Below are 21,601 nucleotides of genomic sequence, written 5' to 3'. Positions count from 1 at the left end.
AAAAATCCTGGCTACGCGCCTGCACTCTATTGGACGTGTCCCAGCTGATATGAGCACTGGAGGTACGGTACACGATATGACGGCTTGGGAAAAAGCTTAGAAACAAGGGCATCGGAATTAGACTCGCACGAAGCATTAAATATGTACTCAAGGCTAAATCCAGCCTGTGAGCATGGCATCTCCACCACTTCTTTGAGAAAACTCCGTGGACTTCAAGTGCTTCCACTAACGCCGCCGACGCTACAATAGGGAGAAATTTGGGCAAGGCGTGTTTGCAGTACAGCTTTCACAAACGGATGTTAAACATCTCGAAAACAGAATAAACGAGAAACCAGATGCCAAACAAAAAGGTGAACAAGCCCAAGACGCCCTCGCACGAACAGAAGAAAAGGCAATCACGATGCATAAGCTCACTACGCAAACACTGAAACTACACGTGGTCTACGAGGTACGCCGTAGTGGAGGGCTCCGGGTTATTTTGAACACATGGAGATAGTCACCAAACTCTCGACTCGCGCGCATTTCCACTTTCCGCTCCATCTGAAAAGCAGTATAGATCTCCTGTGCTCTCTTATAAGCAGAATGAGCACTCCAAGGGAAAGAAAAGTGTTCCGAACAAGAGCCTGAGGAAGTGTCGGTGAAACCGAAGGCCATTGAAGTGATGGATGCCATCGACATTCTGCGGAGGCACGCAGGCGCACGCGAATGTTGAAGAGCAAGCCTTGTTAGCGCTGTCAGCATACGAGCGTCACGTAAAGCCCACCGTGGTCAAGAAACGCCAAGCACTGCTTACGGACTTCTTCACTACGGCTTGAACATCGAGAGCTGGTGGCAATAAATTGCTCTCCGAACGTGGTCAAAACGTGTCCACTAGACAGCTGCGATGCGGAGAAATCGGTTTCTTTAGGGCTCAGCGGGCATAAAAGTAAGTGCTTAATCAAATTTGGCCAGAAGATATTTAATGTAAGCTTTCCGCTCTAGCGGGAGCACGTATGCGCTGCTCCACAAGGTGAAGCGGTCCGTGTGTACTCCGCTGAACCCTCAATCATGGCTTTATCTCGAGTGTCACGGTTGCATCACGCCCCCACACTGCAGAGCCTTTGTGCATGAAAAAAGTCTTTCGAAAGCTTTATAGCACCCTTTCGCTGTTGGCCCGCCGCGCCCCTCAACACCGCGCCTAAGCCTACCACTGAATGGACGAAAAGAGGCGTAACTTCGAACCAGCACCTCGCCGGGGTGAAGTTCACGGGGCATGGATGCTGGTTCAATTGACTAACAGTGGCGTTTAGTAGTGACCGAAATGAAAAAAAAAAAAAAAAAAAGTGGAAACCTAGTATGCTACCATATATAATGTAGCATTGTGAAAAAAGCATCGATTTTACGACGACACAAACAACCGTCGGCTATCCGAATTCCATTGCTTTTAATTCACGCAATTTTCGCGGCCAGATTTAGTACAAATTTCGGCTATGGAGAGGTAACTACATAGCAGTTGTTTCTGAGTGACTGGCAAGGTTTTGAAACCTCAATAACTGGTTAAATTAACTGTAAAATCGAAACCTCAATTTTACGAAATTCTCGATTTAACGAAATTTTCGGCCGCAAGTACGACTTCGTTACATCGAGGTTTAACTGTATAATGGATCAAGCTTCTCGCGGTGGGTAGATGGTGACGCATTGGAAGATACATAAATACTGACCAGTTCTTGCTTTGGACCACTTATACGTCACAGTTACGACAATAGGGGGCAGTCCTTGCGAGTCGACTTGAAACGCACTCTGCCTGAAATCACTTCAACGGCAATTTTGGCACAAGCTAATTCCTCGATTGACTGTAGGGTTTAATGCACCGACATAACGCACGCGATGAGGTGCACTGTAATGGAGGGCTCCGGATTAATTTTGACCCCCTGGGGATCTTTAACGTGCGCCAAAATCTCGTACACACGAACGATTTTGCTTTTTGCCTCCAACAGAAAAGCGGCGGTGGCGGCCGGGAATCGAACCCAACAAGCTAATTCCTCATCCCAAAGGATCGATCTATCACCGCGTTGGTAGACCCAGCTTGGTAAAGTAGACCCAGACACCTCCCCGATGCACTGTGGTCGAGCAGCCAGAGTGGGTTGTACTATGAAGAAGCAGAGGCAAGAGAGAGAGAGTGTCTTTTTATTGCAAATCAGATGGCGATGATCTCGTGCGCCTTGGTCTCCAGCAGCTTCTCCATGGAGGCCACGTCGGCATTCCATGCGTCCAGTCGCTTCTTCATGGCCGCAATCTGCAACAGCGCACGTGGTGGCATCAGGGTTTGCACGTGAGGTACGGTAAACCGTAAGAGCCCTACTGTGCTCTTGCGTGAGAAGAAATCCATATCTAAACTCAGGTACACGTTAAAGGGGCTGTAAAGACAAAATACAAGCTTGGTTCATCAAAAAGGCTACTCTGATCCAATAAGAATCATACCAATACAGTCTATGCTTGATTGACTGATGGTAGGGTTTAACGTGCTGACACAACGCAGGCAATGAGGGGTGCCGTAGTGGAGGCCTCCGGATTAATTTTGACCACTTGGGGATCTTTAATGTGCACCGAAATGACGGACACGTGGGAGTTGTTGCTTTTCGCCTCCATCAGAAAAGCGGCCGCCACGGCCTACAGTCTACGCTTGTTATAGCGGATCCGGCAACAACAGACTTCCGGTTGCAACAGACCATTGTTGTTGGTTTGTCTGGTCCCCATGCTAAATTTTAAATGGAGTTCACTCTGCTCATAACGGATGATAATGATGATTGTAGGGTTTAACGCGCTGACACAACGCAGGCGATGAGGCGCGCCGTAGTGGAGGGCTCCGGATTAATTTTGACCACCGGGGATCTTTAACGTGCGCCGAAATCTCGTACACACGGGCGTTTTTGCTTTTCGCCTCCATCAGAAAAGCGGCCGCTGCGGCCGGGAATCGAACCCGCGACCTCGTGCTCAGCAGCGCAACGCCTTAGCCACTGAGCCACCGCGGCGGGTCTGCTCATAACGGACCTGGCTACAGCAGACTATCAGCTACGACAGACTAAATCTTAGGGCGAAAATTGTTTCGACTGAATGTTTATAGCGGACTTCCACGGGGGTGGCACCCGATATGCTTTTTCTTCATTTAGTTTGGCAAAAAAACCTCATGTCTGGCAACATTGCTGGAAATTGGGTTGTTTGCGCAACCAAGCCAGTGCACAGTGGCCTTGTTTATTTTTGCGTGTGTGTGCGACCAGCGGCATGAGTGGCAGGGTAGCTGATTTCACAAACATAATTAACGCTGTCGAACATGGGGGGTTCGACAGCAGGTGGTGACATGGCCAGAAGTACAGGCCTGTCTAAGCAGACGGTCCACTTGACTGTCAAGAACAAGGCCGCTGCCAATAAACGCAACTCTGGTAAGATTAAACAACAGTGCTATCGAATACGTGAACTGGCGCACCTGAAAGCGAGTCTGCCCCTCCCGCCACACCTTTTTTTTTACGTAACAAAGAACTCAAGTACAGTGAAGTTCATTCTTTATTATTCCTACGCATGCCATGCGTAAAGCAAGGGGGTTGGTTACCATCCATTGCGTGCAATCTGCCGATGGCCGTGCACAGTCCAACTGGTCTAACTTTCTATTTAACCAGAGTTACTCAATATAGACAGTTGCGAAACTCCGCTTCAGAATCCGGGCGGCGCTAGCCCCCCCACTCCGTGGGAGCTGAGGGGCAAGTCGACGCGCGTGGCACCTAGGAGATAAAAACGGAACTTTGCTAAACAATTATTATTCAAAATTCTTCTGTAAAATAAAGATTGCTTTTTAAATTAAAACGCAATAATTACGTAAAATTTATTTGTGCTTTTGCGGCTTGTCTTTTTATGACTTACGGCAGCAGCTGCAAGCACTAGAATTCTGCTTCAACGTCCTGCCGACAGACGACAGGCTAGTCAACTTGCCCCGTGCTTGCCCCGGCGCAGGGGGGCAACCGAAGACCGGCTTTCGATACATGGGGCCTATGGGGAGTTTCGCAACTGTCTATATCCAGTAACTCTGTATTTAACAGCTGTCCTTCATCAGATTATTTTGTATCAGCTGTTTCAATGACCAGGCTAAAATCATGAAAAATGTGGAAGCTGTCTTGGGGGAATGTCACGCAACGATCCAATTTGTTTGACGAACGGTTTGGGGTAAGCCTGTTTCGTCACGAAGGGATTTAATGGAGCCTAGCTAATTCTGATGGCGACGACTGATTTTTATAGCTGGTTAATAACTGCTCCCAGTTATATTCCTGCTTTACTTGCTCAGCTTATAATGCGTCTTTACACGAAGGGCATTGGGCATTGGATTGGATTCGATTGGATTGGCTTGGCTTGGCTTGGCTTGGATTGGATTAAAGTGGATTGTGTTGGATTGTGTTGCGTCATAGCCGCGCCACGTTGCGTCGTAGCCTCTCCACGTTGCGTAATAGCCGCGGCAGGGGGTTCACGGCACGTTTCACGTTTCACCATCGACTTCATCGACAATGTCTACGCTGGAAGACAACAATTACAACAACAACAGGTTTCGACTGCATGCACTAGGCCTTTTCCAAGTGCCGGTGCTAGGCTTTGGAAACGGTGTTTAGGCGATTCTTTGCCCACGCACGAACACTGTGCAGAGGTGCTGCAGGCGTGTGGAAAGAACAAAGTGTCTGTACTATGTGTAAGCAATATCGGTCAAAGTACCCACTTCTGCACTCATACCTCCCCTCCCCCACCCCCAGGTCGATACTGCATACTTTGGCTACGGTGGACGTTTTTTTCCAGATTAAGAGGGTCCGTCGTAAGGGGTGTAGACTGTACCATCACAGACTTCAAACAATTAACCGTGAGATTACGTAAACATACGCACCAGTGCAGACTCCCAAGGCACCGTTGGCAATCTCTCTATGGCGTCACAGAATCTTGTTATTGCAATGGTAGGCCACTCACCTAAGCCACCACGTAGCGCAGCCTCTGGTTTTTTTGGGCAGTATCACTTTAACAATAACATGCAGTTAATGCAATCGTAACTACGTTTTTGGTGCTGGCCTTCACTGCGCAACTCCTGCCCATATTTTGTCACTGTAGCAAGCAATCTTAGCGTTTCAATACTTGCCATGTTCTTCTCTGTTAATGCAGTTGGTGTATGTTTATCGCATGTTTTATTGTTTTTTGGACTGCAGGGGATAGCGCATGCTCATGCACGGTGACTGTAGTACAAGCTTTCCTTCCGCAACGTTTCTTTAACCCTTCATGCTCCCAACGCGCTTCCGAAGAAGTGCCCCATCATGGTCCGCAGTTATGCTTGTGCCGTGTTTTCGCGTCCTACTGTTCATACGTGCAAAGTGCTCGCTGCCGAGTTACAAGGCGCTGTATAGTCGTTGCCTATGATTGCAGTACAGCAACTCCAGTGCAAGCCTCTTTTTTTCCCACAAATCCATATCGTGCCCACTCCGGATTCCTGAAGTACCACCTGATAGTGGTTGAGAGCAACTGGACTGGTGCGAATGAGAGTTGAAAAGTGCATTTTTCCAGTTGAAAAAGAACATCACGGCTCCTGAACATGCGAAGCAACTTTTGTTTTTGCACAAAAATCTCCGAAAACTCGAGGCCTCTAAATAAATTGATATTCGACATTCGATTTGAAAGTTACTCTGCAGTATTCACACACGCATAGTTTTCTTAGATCCCCAAAAATCAGTCAATTTCCCACAGTAACGAAAGAGTTGAGGCATGTTGCGAGCCAAGCCAAGTAGGGAAGGAAGGCCTGTAGCTGCTGTTGCAGCAGCGGCCATGATGGCACACGACTGCGGTGACCAATTTCCCTCTAGTATATTGCCACGAACCATGCATTGAGTTTGTTTATTTATGTTTTGCTTTTACGGCCCGGCTGCGCCAGTCTGTGTTATCTGTGCGCCAAGAGAAGCGCGTGTTCCATTCTGTCTTTCTATGCCGCATGTGTTATCTCTTGTGATAGGGAGAGAATTCCGAACTAACACCAACAGTCTACAATAATCTTCTTTGATCTGCAGTGTTCTGCATGCAATTCGACGGTTTGAGAAACACTCGCTCCCAAAGATAAATTCCGCGGAGCTGACGCCGTGGCATTCGATTCTCCGGCACTCGCCTGCGGACGTCATTTTGTTGACTTATGCTTCACCACCTGTGCATTTTAAATGCAGAGCATTTTAGTAACTCACGATGTCACCCGCGTTGGCGTCCGTAGTCCGTATCACTACGTAGTACGCACCCTACACTATATAAAGAAATAATACCTTCCGGCGCCAGGTTTCGATCCCACGACTCTGCGGGCGGAACGCAAGGTACACGGCGCTTTACCGACTGCTCCACGGAGCCGACACAGAATGGAAGGTTACGCACGCGCTTATATCCTTGACTCATTCAACCGTCGGCCACAGGTGCGCCCTCTCCCCCGCGTCCTCCTCGCCTTCTCTACGCTCGCAACACCCAATCTCGCCGCGTTCGGTTCGCGTTCATGTGGTGGCGCGATTTCGGCGCTATAACACTCTCTAGCGAAGGGCATTGGATTGGATTCGATTGGATTGGCTTGGCTTGGCTTGGATTTGGATTGGGTTGGATTAAAGTGGATTGTGTTGGATTGTGTTGCGTCATAGCCGCGCCACGTTGCGTCGTAGCCTCTCCACGTTGCGTAATAGCCGCGGCAGGGGGTTCACGGCACGTTTCACGTTTCACCATCGACTTCATCGACAATGTCTACGCTGGAAGACAACAATTACAACAACAACAACCAATACGTAATCCATAAGACTTGCAGGCACGCCCCCCGCGGAAATGCTCTGCATTTGATCGTGCCCCTCGCGAGGGGGATGTTTTGATTTTTTATCGATACATGAGAGGTATCCTTCACCAGCTCACATTTTGAAGATCACCTACGCCCGATCCAGAGAGCAAAGTTGAGCTGTGACCCTGGGTGTCAGGAACTTCCCGTGAGCTGCCTCCTAACTTTTCACTCTAATACCCCTCCCCCCCCCCCCCCCTTTTTTTGAGTTGTTAGGGGAGCACAAGTTTGCTCCAATAAACTTGGATTTCTTTCAAGACAGCTGTGTCGTCTTTGGCTACTACGTGGCAATATACTACTCATATAGTGGTCCAAGCCACAGACAATCAAACAATGCCTGCAGCTGCATGTTTCCAGGTATTGCAATTCCAGGCAAAGATATTCGAAACCATGCACAGGGAGTTCCAGCTATCTCAGCAGTAGACAGCCGTAGAATGCTTGCGATTCAATGGTATCCGGACGCTGCCATTCGAGACATTAAAACAAAAGTGCTGCGTTCGAGAGGAAGGAGGGAGGGAGGGAGGAGGCACCTGTTCGCGGGACAGCACCCGGGGCATGACCCAGCTGATGTCCACCTGGGCGTCCACCTGGTCGATGGTGCCCTTGACCAGGCCCAGGGACAGGGCCTTCATCACCAGCAGCTCCACCTGCAGCAGCAAGGGGGGGAGGTGTCAGTGCTGGCACGGGTGCTCTCTGCCCCCCACCCATACACTACGGCACACCGCTGGCACCACCAACAAGTGGTCACCACACACTGCCAAGAGACATTTTCACGTTTCCAAAAGACAGGCACCTTAGCAAACTTTCATTTATTTATTTATTTGCAAATATTGCTATCTCTTTCACGAGACTTTTGCACAGTGGGTATGTGTGAATACAAATGCATACAAAACAAGAAAAAGCAAACAGGTGAACTTAAAAAATAATAAAAAAAAAGACGTAGCTCACTACAAGTGCTTTTTGGATGAACATAATGACTGCTGTGTAACTGCTTCGTTAGCAAGATCAATCCACTCAATGGTAGTGTGAGGGAAGAAGGGATGTGTGAAACAACCATTTCGAGGGTTCACAGGGGTTAGAAAACAAGCAGCAGTGCCTTGTGTTATAACTCGATAAGGGTGTTACATGACGAGAAATGTCGGGGAAGTGGAGTACTCTAATTTTTATCATTACACTGTAGACCCATTATAATGCCTGTCATGCGAGCCGCGAAAATCTGCAGTCAAAACAAAACATCTGCAAACCCAACCGTATAGCAAGCTACCCCTCAATCATTCTTTGCTTATCATCACTCAAACGAACGTCAATTAAGAATGCAGGTACAGTCTTTATTTCGTCTTGTTCTTCTTTTTTTTTTTCCGCATCAGACGCTGCTGCAGTCTTAAAAACCATGAAAGTGGCTTTAACTTATACTTTGCGTTTATGCTTTGAGGGATCTGCATTTTTTGGGGTCTAGAAGAATGGATGCCACACAGAGGGAATCAGCTTGGCTTATGCCCGCGAGACAACGTGATAAAAACGCAAGTCGGATTTTTTTTTTTAAACTTCCCGCCACGACTCAGCTAGCTATCTCCAGATGTTTGAAAAGGAAAGGGGGCGGTCGGGTGGTTGCTTATCTTCACAAGCTTCTAATCGCAACACAGCTTACCGTGCCCAGAGGGCGGGAGTGGGGGGCTCCTTATCTTCAGAGGTGTGCTAAGAGCATAGTTGTCGTTATCCCGTGAGTGCAAACAGAACACGCCAACTCAAGGGTTCCTATTTTCATATTTTCTGCGTCTAAGAGCAGAGAAGGAAGTGAGTGCTGTGTCAGACGGCTGAATCCATCTTTTTTTTTTTTTTTTTTTCCTTTTTTGCAACCCTAAAATGACGCTGCACGTGCACCGGTCGATCAGCAGACGCACCGAAAACTGCACTATAAACGGTATTGGGCTTCGGGTAACCACATAATAAAGTGCTACACTTATACACTGAGTTCTACGGCAAGCCTACCGGTGACCAGAAAAACCCGCATTATACGCGGTACTGCACTTTTAAGCGGTTACGTTATAAATGGTCTACACTGTATTTAGGTATTATTTCTAATATCTGATCTACAGCCCTGAGATCTGCCTTATGTGTCCTACCATGCTTCTACTATGTGCCCTACCATGTTTCATGTCCTAGAATGAAACAGTATGAATACATACATGCAATTTTTTTAGAACCCCCCACAAAACAAAGGAGATACTCAGAGTGCTCTCACTTTTGTTGCACGCATATCCCACAAGAACTGAGAAGTAGGGGTGTGCGAATATTCGAAAGTTCGAATATTCGATTCGAATTTTTTGGTATTCGATTCGATTCGAACGACACTTTTATTGTTCGAAATATTCGAACAACCGAAAATTAAAAAAAAAAAAAAAAATCAGAGCGTGTCTGTATCGGTGTTTATTTACAGTGGACTCTCGATGATACGATTCTGGGGGTGCGAATTTCGGGATGATACGAATTTCCGAAAAGTCCCGGCGAAATTGCATCGTTTGCAATGGGAAAAATTTCGGCTGTTACGAACGGACCTGCGCGGCCCGGCGGAAGATACGAACGAGCCGGCGAGGCACCCGACTGCCGAACGAGCAAGTGACGGCTCTCGCTCCCCAGTTTGTCACTCTTTCTCCAGAAACGGCCGGGCTGTTGTTTCCTGCTCGCGAAAACGCTCTGCGCACGCCCAACGCGCTGACACCGCCGCGAAACCACCCCCACGCTGCGCGCGGCGCGGCCGGCAGCGTCAACATGGCGTCGGCTCCAGCCGCGAAGTGGCGCGGGCGCTCGAGCGACCGCTTCTAACAGCTCTTTAAAATGCGGCTCAAGGGAGACACGAAGTTGCTTGTGCGGTAAAGGAGCTGATAATGCATGCGAAAACGGTACTATAAAACATCATCCGCGCCGCTAGTGAAAGCGCCCATAAAATATTTGCCGGGGTGCTAAGCCTAACCATCTCCGGCGGAGCCAAGCTGGCTGTCTCGATCTCATCGCAAGTAGTCAGGCTCCTCCATTCTGCCGCGCGCGTCGTGCGTCATTTTCTGACCGAGGTAGGCGCTACCGCGGGCGCGAAATCGTCGATGTGGGCGTGAAAATACAGCGCTCGCAGAGCCGAGGCGAGCGAATCGCGTGCAAAAACGCACCATGCGGTTCACGCTTGGCTGTTGCGGCGTGTAGCGAGCTTGGGCACAGCGAGTGAGGAGACGAGCGCGAAGCTTTACGTGCTCCAGAAAGGACTGCTTTGCGACACGGGGGTTAAAAAAGGCAGAAAAAATCACGAATTTCTTCTCGCGAAAGTAGGAAAAGAAATAAACGAAAACTTTTTTCAGCGCTAAATTTTTTGGTCTGTGTTGGTTCATACGAATTTCGGATGATACGAATATTTTTCGCAGTCTCGCGAGATTAGTATCATCAAGATTTTACTGTATCAGCGCGCGGCAATGTGCACGGGCTCGGGCATGCCAGCTACTAGTGTCTCAAGTGAGCGGCTGTTTTCGGTATCTGGTAAAGTCGTGACGAGCAGGAGGTTGTCACTGCTCCCCGAACATGTCGAGCAGTTAACCTTTCTCCATGTTAACATTTAAGCGAGTGCAGACCTTAACCTGTTGAGTGCAATGGTATTGTGTAATTCCTAATTTTACTTTGTGTGATTTGTTGTGCAATAAAGTTGCAGTTTTTGTGTCTCTAGATGGTGAAAACATTAATTTTACAAAAAACAGTAAGTATTCGTATTCGAAAAATATTCGAAAAATATTCGATTCGATTCGAACTTTGTTTTTATTATTCGAATTCGCTTCGAAATTGAAAAATTGATATTCGCACACCCCTACTGAGAAGTGAAACAGAAGTTACCGCAGTGTTTCCTTATTTAGTGCAGTTCTACATGCTGCGCCTGCTTTTAAAGCTTGGAAGAATCGAAAAGGCAGCAGCTGTTTCCCGTACCCACGATAACGATGACCCAGCAAGGATCTCAATTGTTGTTCAATGGCACTATTCCAGTCCCTGAAACTCTAAATGCAGAAGCCGACCAATTTTTTGCACCTGGAGGGGAACAAAAAATAGTCCAAATAAAACAGCAGTCTGAAAAATCCATCGGTCATTACTTTACTAGACAACTGGCGGTTCCGCGGTAAAGTCCGAAATATCCAGCAAGTTTGAAGCTAATGCTAACTTTGTTTTTGGCTCAGGCACAGTCCACACTGGATAAGAATCCTTGCTATAACATGAAGCACCGTGAATGTGGGGGCATTCTGCCACAGCCAACGGCACACCCACAACGAGATCGCTACAAGAGAAATGGCACTTTCAGTGCTCATCTTTTGTAATACCAAAAATAAGATGCAAATTGGTTAACAAGAACCACAGCATGGGCAACATACCTAAAAACATTACATGAAAAAGCCAGTGCAAAGCAGACACCACTGAAGCTTAGTAAAGCATGTTGTTAGGCTAGTTGGTGTTGCATAGTTACAGGAAAAAAAACTGCGTAAATGGATGGGACAGATTAAGGACAACTGCGCCTGCCTTGTTGTCCTTCTTCATCCGTCCCGTTCATTTGCGCAGTTTTTTTTCCTGTAACTAGACACAACTGCCATCAGTGCCCTTTTAAAAACCTGAAGAAACAGTGCCGCCGACATGACAAAGAAAAACAAGACTGACAAAATACGAGCATTTCTGCTGCAGTGCAGAAAGTGCTGTCCTTAGTGCTGTATTTTAAACTGGCAAAACGCAGCAGCCATTATACTCACTTCCGGTCTCTTATTGCAATAATGCAATTATGCATGCAATTACGCAGTTAAGCATGAACAATGCGATTATGCACAAAGAGTGAACAGCAGTCCAATTCATGCAGGGAGCAGGATGAAGCTAGGCAAACAAGCGCCCGCCAAATGTCTTATTTAATCGTTTCCCCATGCCATGCTCCTGCCCATCCAACAAGACAAATTCCTACACTCAACATACGTGAGCTAACTGCTTGCAAAGCGAGAGAGAGAGAAATAAAGTTGCAGCACCACTGCCAACCTTCCTGAGCTTTAGTACAGAGGCAACATTTGCAGCAAGCAGCCTCTCGCAAGAGAACACGCCCATATCAGCTGGGAAGGAATGTTACTGGGGTTCCCTGGCCTTGTTTCTAGCCAGAGAAACAGAAAACCAGCCAACTCATCACTTTTGATGCGCAAAGCTATCCCAGTACCCGCTGCATCTCGTGCGCACAACAAGGGGCCCCAAACAACCACATCATGATCCTCACTAAATGGTACCACGCATCAAATTACACGCCTTTATACATGCCTACTGATCACACCACCCACCTTATTTGTGCAGTTACACTCCTTGCTGCTGTAGCTCTATCCTAAAAATCCCAGGCTATCTCTACTAACATGAAACCAGAGGATCATGCCAGAAGCATGCAGTGTATAAGTGTATTCTTGGCACTTTGGCGTTTTTGCCAACGGAGATGAAACCGTTGGGGGGTAGGAGTATACACCCGTGCTATAAAAGTCTTGCGTCTTTGAAGCACGCAGGAAGCTCTCTAGCACGAGGCACAAACGAGTTTCCCAGTGTTTCATTACTTAACTACATGAGATGACGATTACAACGACGATTACGACAGGAGACGCCAACAGCCCCACCCCTAAGGGGCTTCACGCCTAAAAGATGAAAGAGATCAGGGCTTAAAAGAAATGGGAAAGAGAGGACTCCGGTCCCCCAAGTTCCGATACTAGCACGTCTCCAAAAGATGCTTTGAACCCAGACTCATTGACACTCCAATGGAGATCTCCAGCAACAAGAGAAACATACGGTTCAATGCTCCCCCCTAACCCACGTACCTCGTTGAGGGGCAGCCGCGTCTGGGTGGCGATGTCCTGGAAGGAGAGGCGCTTGGCCGGCTGCTGGAAGGCCATCTCCATCAGGCACAGCAGGCACATCTTCTGCCTCAAGACGAGCTCCTTGGCCGCCAGGTCAGCCTGGACAGTCAGGGGCAGGGGGCATGGACACACTGTCCTCTCACTCCCCTGGCCTATTATAGACTACCACGATCCACCACTATCAAGAGTTACATAACCGGAGGGGAGGGGACGATTAGCATTGGTGAGGTGTGCCGCAGGGGTTCCTCCTCTCTACTACGCTCTTCCCTGTGGCATCACTACCTTTGATGATCCACCAGATGACATCATCCGCATATGTGAAATCAAAGAATAGAGACACAAATGCTTTTTTTTCCCAGTCTTTTCGGGATTTTAAAGACCTGCAGACTACACAGGAGAGAGGAAGGAAGGGCTTAGTTTAAAGCGTTCAACACTGTTTAATTTTCAGTCCAAATTACAGCAATTTTTCCCTAGCATGTGTGTTATCCACCAAGCTGAAAATGATTTCTGCCTGAATTTAGACATCAACAAGGGTTAAAAACATCACTGAAATACTCTCATTTGCCAAGTTCTCAACAAAGCAAACCCAGGACATGTTATGCCAGGCCTGTTGTAGCATATTCAAAATGATTTCAAAGTGGGATCCACCCACACATTTGCTCAGGAGCAAGACTGCAGGACGTTACAGCATACCAACTAATTCTGCATTACATGCACCTAGACTCCACCTACAGAGTCTTGTGAATAGTGCGTCTGCAGCCTAACTTAGGCAAATACGCATGTGGAACGCTAACTCCATCATCTTGTGACCTTGCCGACTAGGTCTTACTTGTAATGCGGCTCTTTCTGTATTGCACTATGACCCTTTGACAACCACAAAAAGCTACAGGCATTACACGTGCTGTGATGCCAAATGTTTGGAGTGCAGTGCACGTGAAATGTGCGGCAGCCCTGCGCCCATGTTGTTGTTTTGGTGATGCCCAATCAGGAGAGCCGTTTCAGCAAACGTGGCCGGATAACCAATAACGCGTTTGAATCTATCGGGTGCTTCGTTTCACTGTCTTTCTTCTTCTGTCATGTGCATTTGTGGGTGAGTGACAAAAGGACCGACCACAAAACAGAAGTTAAAAAGAGTCAGCCGATCTAACCAGACCAAGATGGCGACACCCGGTGGTGTCGTTCCGGAGATACACTGCTCCGAAAATCGCTGTGTTTTTGTCAGTTTGCAGAAATATTTTGTCACTGTGATGAGGTGTGTCTGCAGCGATTCCAGAGCGGCCAATCTACTAAATACTATGGGTGCGACCCACGAGAAAGAAGGGGAAGCTGTTTGTTCTCGGAGGCAGCAAGGCGGCCACCCTCGCGGTGTAGGCCTGAGGACCGTCACTGGCTCTCCCGTCCGAGCCACTGCCGGGGCTGTCAACGAGATGACGGCTGACGAGACGACCAGAAGCTGTTGCGCCTGTTGGAGTGAGCGGTGTTCCGGTGGCGTGTACGTGGGCAGCGAGGCCTCGCTGCGGACCAGGCCTCAGCTCTTCACGCCCGCCACTAGCCACCGGCCACCGTTACGTGGTTGTCCAGCGAGACACGACTCCAGTAACCTGCCCTGTGGCCAGCCAGACAAGTGCGTCTCCGAGTCTGCTGCCTGTGATGGTATGACTCCCTTCATTACTTTGTCCGCCGTCATCCGCACCTTTGTGTTTCCGCGTGCAGTCCGTCTGTGAGCTGTTGTGTCTATTCCGGCTCTGTACATCAATGCAGTTATTATAGTTGGTGTGTGTGCATTTGCGAAAGCGTAGTCCAGGCGCGTGACTCTCTATGCGGTCCGGCCCAACATTCATCACAGTCACCTCAGTTGACAATTATTTTTCTTTGGGACTTCCTAAACGTTTTCAGAGGGAAAAGGCGACTTCTAAAAAAATTATTCTTTGGTCACTTTTTGCAATCTGATCCCCGCGTTAGAGCACTGCACGGGCCCGGGCCGGCCCGAAAACCCGGGCCCGGCCGGGCCAGGCCGCCCGAAGTCGATTATTGGCGGGCACGGGCCGGGCCCGGGCTCAGTGCCACGGGCCCGGGCCGGGCTCGGGCTCGACGCCACGGGCCCGGGCCAGGCTTGAATTCATAGCCCCGGCCATTAATAGCTCCAACGTAAAGTATAGAAAAGAGCATAAAATTGAATATTCTGAGTTTACTTTTACGTGCATCTTGATGTTAGTTGTACACATTGTTTTAAAAACATGTTTTGCTAGGTCTGATAGTCCCTATACTGTAATTTTAATCACATTTCATGTACTGCATACACGTTTTATATTTGGGTGTATAACATATCAAAGATACAGTTAGAAGGAATGCCCTGGCGGGGAAGGAATTAAGACACCCTGGAGCTGTACACCTATGTCTATGTACGTGTGTTTTACGATGTCGAACCAACCTAAATGCGGCTGCCATGGCTGGAAATCAAACTCGCGTGCCAGAGAAGCGCCACCGCTTAACAACCACTGCAGGGAAAATATTTCAACGCACGCACGTACTCATAGATTCAAATGGGGAGCAAGAAATCTCAGCAATACCAACTTGTGACCGAGACAACCCCTTGAAATTTGCAAGAGTCTGGTCATCAAAGGTGATGGTGCCTCTCGTTTAAGAATACGAGCTATTATTATGCTGATGTGGCATGAATTGCAGACGGTGTAAGTTAAACTACGTGCACTTTTAAACCCTTATTTTTTGCGTTTCAATTCAGGACGTGCTTGTACAGACTAGATGCTCCGTCTGATTTCTTGCTACGAAAACACTGGTCCAAATATAATAAACAAATTTTCTTCAGCGTCTAAGACCGGGCCTGGTCACACACACGCGGCCCTCCCTAGGCTCAAAAATAAATGACCGGGCCCGGGCCGGGCCTGGGCTTGAGACAACGGGCCCGCCGGGCCCGGGCTCAGTGTCACGGGCCTGGGTCGGGCTCAGGCTTCACAAAGCGGGCCCGGGCCGGGCTCGGGCCTTAAAATCAGGCCCGTGCAGTGCTCTACCCCGCGTCCCCCCTCAAACGTGCCATCTGCTCCAAAATTAATGTTATTGGCGCACATATCTGCTCCGAAACGCGGACGACTTGAATGATCCTATCTGTTACAATAGAGGCCCAACAGTGATAAAACTATGACGGGAAGACTTGCAAATACAGTCAAACCCCGCAATAACAAAATCCCATGAACGCAAAATTCCCGCAGCAACACAATATTTCTGGATTTCCGGCAGACGTCCATTGAAGCCCACATATTTCATATTGCTCGGCAACAAAATGTTTTTGGAAAGAAATTCGGTGCAAGTAGGGTTGGAATTTTATTTACCCATTTGAGGCTAACAGTGTCCAAAACATGCCCATATGCATTTTTCATGGACTCAAATTGCGTAAACTGATGCCTCAGCGTGCTTGCATGGCTACCGCCATATTTGTTTACAAAACAGAACAAAGATCACGCAGGAGGTGGCCTTAGAGGCAGCTTGCAGCGACACCACCAGGAGGCGACACATGGTGGCTCATGGCTTGGCTTGGGGCTTGGGCTAGGCTAGCCGGCTACTGCCCTACAACTAAGCTGCACAAGTGTGTTTGTTGTGTGTGTGGTGATTGGCATGTTTTCTCTCGATATGATGCCTCCGCCAGCTCAAAAGGGAGCTTTTATCGCTGCAAGATAAAGCAGCCTTCATTGCCCAAGTAGAGGAAAGGAGGATAGCGCCGACAAGTTTAGAACCGCACGCAGCTCACTCTCTACCATTTTTAAAAGCAAGGTTGCCATTCTTGAGCGCAAAACAAAACAGTGACGGCTGTGGCTTTTTCAGACTTCAACAAAGTGATTCTCACTTGGTTTACCGTAAAGTTCAGGAAGAACACCCACCCAAAGTACAGAGATATCAAGGGGTAAAAATATGGGATGGCCGATCTTTTGGGTCAGGTGCGAAAAAATAAAAAAAAGGTGGCCGCACCGCCAACCAAAACTGCGGAGATATCACGAAAGAATACCAGATGGGCAAACTTTCCGCTCAAGTATGGAAAAAACAAATGAGTGATCGCATCAACACATGAATAAATGATCCGCATTTATTTTGTTCACTCATCAGCGCTAAAGCCATCGATTTCAGGGGTGGGCGAACTTAGGGGTCTCTTAGTAAATTGAATATTTCACCCCTAAAGGGGAGTGGGCAATGTTTCCGGGGTGGGCGTTCGTTCGTTTGGAACTTTACGGTAGTGAAAGGTATTGGAACAATCAGGTGCCACTCTCTGGCAAAGTTTATCAACACAGAAAGCTGTACTTCGCTTCCATGCTCAATGCCAAAGACCAAGGTGAAAAACACGCAGAAAGGCCAAACCCACAGGATGTTTTGTATGCACTTGACATGATTCGGTTGTTCTTAGGTGTTGAAAACAGCAACCAGCAATGAACCATTTGCAGTAATGTAAAAGCTCTGCTGTGAAGTTGCTGCAAGGTAAGGCTCGCGAAGTCATATAACCGACTTTCGGAAATAAATATTCGGACTGTGGGTGACTTTTTTTGTCGTTCATGCTTCATTCTCGCAGCAACGAAATTATCGCAAATGTGTATTTCTTGGCTTTCCGCACCGGTTTCGTTATTGCAGGGTTCGACTGCACTGCTGCATTCCTTCTGATACCCAGCACAACACATGCATTCTGCACTGGTACTCACACAAGCCTCAATACTACACAGAGTCACGCTCTGATGCCGAAGAGACATTTTCCCGTGAAGAGGAACAAGCTTCTGCTTCCTCAATATCTCAACTATTTGTCTGAAGTCTGCAATGAAGTCGCCATCACTGCTCTCAAGTCAAAGCAGTCTTGTGAATGAACCAAACTTGTATTTGTATTCTGCCTTCATAGCAACTTCAAACAAGCTGAACCATAGTACATAGTGCAAGCTTATATGCTTCCTTTCTCCATGTTTGTGTTGGCACTGACCCCACATGGCTAAGCAAGCAAGGCAATCCACCTTGGTGTTCAAAGTGCTCACAACATTCATCCCTGTGTTGTGAGCACTTTGAGCACCAAGATGAACAGCTACCAGCTAGCCCGGCTGTCCATTCTGCCACAGAGAGCACAGTGCTCCCTCCAGCATCACGACTCTATCGATGAATATTAAGGGTCCCTTTCCGCCATGCCCATCAAACAGGGGTGCAACTGAGAAAGCAGGAAGGAAGCGAGGAAGGCACAGCGGTGACGTACCTGCTGCGACCAGGCCCCCCGGAGGGCCTCGTACTTGTCCAGGCATCCGCTGTTGAAGGCCCCCAGCAGGTCCACCAACCACTGCTCCCCCGTGCCCTGCAGGCTCTCCAGGATCGGGTGGGCCAGCTGCACCACAAGAGGGGAGGGGTAGGAACAAGGGGGGTGCAAGAAGACCAACGGAGGAACAGACCCCTCACTACGACTCCCACACTCTATCACACTGGGGCTTTATACGCAGGGGTTATACACAGGGTGTCTAACAAATTGCCTAATTTAATTTCCCTGACTTTTCCATGTTTTCCATGACCATTTTAAACGAAATTCAATCACCTATACAACAGGTGCCGTTCTGTGGAAATGGTCCGTGAAGCATATAAAAAGCATATACAAAACACATTAACTTCAGTTTGTTCAGTTTGAGGTTTGCTTGCCTTCTGTTACGGCTTCAGAGAGTTTATTTCGTCTTGCGGGATAGAAGCTGCAAGTTGCGCTTCAGCGAGCACCTTTTGTTTTTTTTTATTGTCATGGCTCAACATGCAACGTGAACCACATGGTGCGTTTTTGCACGCGATTCGTGCGCGCGGCAGCCTCTGCCTCGCTCAGAAAATGACATGCGTCACGCGAGGCAGTGGGAGAAGCCTGCCGACTTGCGCCAATGGAGAGCCGCACGCCTCATGGCAGCAGTTTCGAAGCTCTCGAGATGTTTAGGCTTACCACCCCGGCAGGTATTGCATGGGCGCTTTTACTAGGGCGCGGATGATGTTTTATAGTACCGTTTTTGCCCACATTATAAGCTCCTTTACCTCACAAGCAACTTCGTGCGTGCCTTGTGTGGCATTTTAGAGAGCGTTTAGAAGCGGTCGCTCAAGCTCCCGTCACCAGTTCGCGGTCGAAGCCGCCGCCATGTTTCCGCTGCCGGCAGCACCCCGTGCAGCGTGCAGGCGGTTCCGCGGCAGCGTCAGAGCGGCTGCGACGTGCGCGGCGCATTTTCGCGAGCAGAAAACGCCCCACGCGGTTCACGCTAAACCATGTCAAGTTCGTTTTTGATTAGGTAATTCTGGCTCCTGATGTCATAAGAAAGAAGTTCATTCAAGATTAGCTCCAAAAAAGCGCCGACTTTTAAAATTCGCTGAAAAAAAAAAGCGCGTTGTGCGTGCGATTTGGGCACCACTTACATCGACCCTCAGCGCAAGTGCAACCAGCAACCTAAGCCAGCTGCGGGCTGCGTGAGCCGCACGGCGAGTTTCTGCACGCGATTCGTCTGCAGTATTTTCACGGCCGCGTCGACGATTTCGTGCCTGCGGTGGCTCCTTTCCTGCCCAAGCAAATGCGTTTGTGCCTTGAGTAGCATTTTAAAGAGCGGTTAGAAGTGGTCGTTGGAGCTACCGCACTACTCCGCGACCGGTGCAGCCGCCATGTTGCCGGCGCCTGCCGCTCGTCACGCACCGTGCAGGTGGTTTTCGCGGCAGCGTCAGCGCGCCCCGTGCGCGGCGCATTTTTGCTTGCAGAAAAACCAGAAAACGTTTCATGTGGTTCACGCTTTCGTCGCGCCCGAACGTGTTGCGTTCGGTAACTTCTTGGGGGCCCCCAACACAAACTGTGGGCAGGCCCCGAAGTGGTTTTCCCTGACTGGTACTACTTGATTGAAAAATTCCCTGATAATTTCCTGACTTTTCCCGGTGGCGCGAAATTCCCTGACTTTTCCCAGTTTTCCCGGTTTCCCCGGTCGCTAGACACCCTGATACACCAGAGGGGAGATTCTGAGTTGTGCCCTTTTCGAAAAGGTCCACTTTGCGCCACTTTTCAGTAATGGCGCACCATGTTTTGTTTTTATTCTAACGCGCACATCCCCCCCAAATATGTTCCGAAACGGCACACACATTAGAATTGAGTAGCAGCCGAAAAAGATGTAGCACTTTCTTATCATCACCAACATAGCTGGGCAACCAAAATCGCACAATTGTGCAAGCAAAACATCAGATTGGATTGCTGGGAAAAATGTATATATATAAAAAAAATCTAACCGAGGTTTATCTTTTCACACATGAACACACACGCACACAAAAAACGATGCGAAAGCAGGAGGTAACTGTTGCCTCCCGGTGGGTTATTTTCCGAGGGCACAAAGGTCACATGCAGCCAGTGTGATGGGCTGCGCACGGCTTTGCGAGTGCATCTTGTATGAAAGAAGCTCTAGCAGATAGCAAGTGCCACTTTATAAATATCATGCCCACACTTTCCCCTTTTTTTGCAGATACAGTGTGTGCCCATCTGCAGAGGATTGCGGCTGAGTGGCAGTGTTTTGCTGAACATTTTTTAAAGTTTTTTTTTCTTTCCCAGTTCAAGCTGGAAAGGTCATCGTAGCACAATAACAAATGAAACCCTCACACCCATAAATAGCTTGTCCTGTGCACAGAACTTTGACGATTTCTGTATTTCCTGGTTGCAAAAACCACGTGCATGTAGAATCAAGATCCTGTTAGATTTGAGTTAAAGGCCAACAGCACTCAAATTTCATCTCAACCAAATTTATTTTTAATGCGTAGTGAGTACCCCCAAATCAGCTGGGACACAAGTGGTAGCCCCGTGAAATGCCTTTTTAATCAGTCAGAAGCGTCTAAAAAAGCTCCGCCACAGACCACGCTGCACCTGCCGGCGGATCGCGTAAACAGCCATGACGCGCCTGTGATGTTCCAGCCAACGGGGGGTTCTTCCTCTGGCCAGCCACGCAGCTGGAGAACTGGTCAAGCTCTGCTGCGCACGCTTCCCCATTTGCTGCCCCATGCGCGCGTAGAGCTTGCGCGCAGACTTTCGCCCGAGGTGGTGACCGTTTGGCCACTCTCTGGACGGCTACAACGTCACTGCAACGGCCGCACTCTGCTCGGTTTCTGTTTCAAAATCGCCGATTTTTGCTGGCCGGTTGCATCGTTCACGTGCGTATTTCAGCTGTTGTATTTTGCATGTTGCTTTCTTTTTAAGCACCCTATACGGAAATAGGGTTTTCAAGAGGTTTAAATTTTCAGTGCAGTTCGCTTTTAATATGGTACTTGCACTAGCAAGGCTTCTGACCAAATGGACGTGCCACGTCACATCTGGTCGCCTTCCTTCAGCCAATCAAAGCTGACTCAAAGAAACGGACACTTTAACATGGATGCGAAAGGGACAAATCTGAGAAATCTTTTTTCATCACAGATGCCGTCGCCCCTTGTGGGTACAAGCAGGCCCCTTCTTGCATGCATCGCGCACCACCTCCTGGTTCGCTTGGAACAATCAACAAGTTACCACAATACCATCATTAGACCAGAGGTAAGTTTATCCAAGGGACAGTCGACATCTATTCACGATGACGACCTTCCTTTTCACAGTTTATGGCTGCCTTCAGGGTGAATGCGAAGAGGGACTTTTCGTCATTAAAACTATTTGGCAAACAACAGGGGAGGCCTGCGATTGTCATTCCAAAATCAGCTAAAAAAATGTACCAGGGCAACTTCTTACTGCACACAGCCATCCAAAAGAGTGAGCGGCCCCCACGAAACCGAACGGGGTTGTACCATCCTTTTCCAACACATCCCAGACTAAAAGGAAAGGTCGTCGAAGTTCTCTTGCGGGCCCAGACACTTGCGTCCACGTGAG

At 48.5% G+C, this 21,601-nt stretch overlaps 1 protein-coding gene across 1 annotated transcript in view; it reads right to left on the bottom strand.

The window, feature by feature from the left end:
* Positions 1 to 2,146: 2,146 nt before the first annotated feature.
* Rpn9 (regulatory particle non-ATPase 9) overlaps positions 2,147 to 21,601 on the bottom strand; it is a 39,520-nt gene continuing 20,065 nt past the window's right edge. Inside the window, exons 8-11 of the mRNA XM_077672869.1 lie at positions 17,969 to 18,094; positions 12,697 to 12,834; positions 7,378 to 7,494; positions 2,147 to 2,275 (exon numbers count right to left, since the gene is read on the bottom strand). Coding sequence (XP_077528995.1) covers positions 2,177 to 2,275; positions 7,378 to 7,494; positions 12,697 to 12,834; positions 17,969 to 18,094 — 480 coding nt within the window. The 3' untranslated portion in view covers positions 2,147 to 2,176. The remainder of the gene's footprint in view (positions 2,276 to 7,377; positions 7,495 to 12,696; positions 12,835 to 17,968; positions 18,095 to 21,601) is intronic.

This window comes from Haemaphysalis longicornis, unplaced genomic scaffold, assembly GCF_048455015.1.
Source record: "Haemaphysalis longicornis isolate Haplotype H1 unplaced genomic scaffold, Haemaphysalis longicornis Haplotype H1 scaffold_6, whole genome shotgun sequence".
NCBI classification, from domain to species: Eukaryota; Metazoa; Arthropoda; class Arachnida; order Ixodida; family Ixodidae; genus Haemaphysalis; species Haemaphysalis longicornis.
This window is presented reverse-complemented; position numbering and strand designations above follow the sequence as displayed.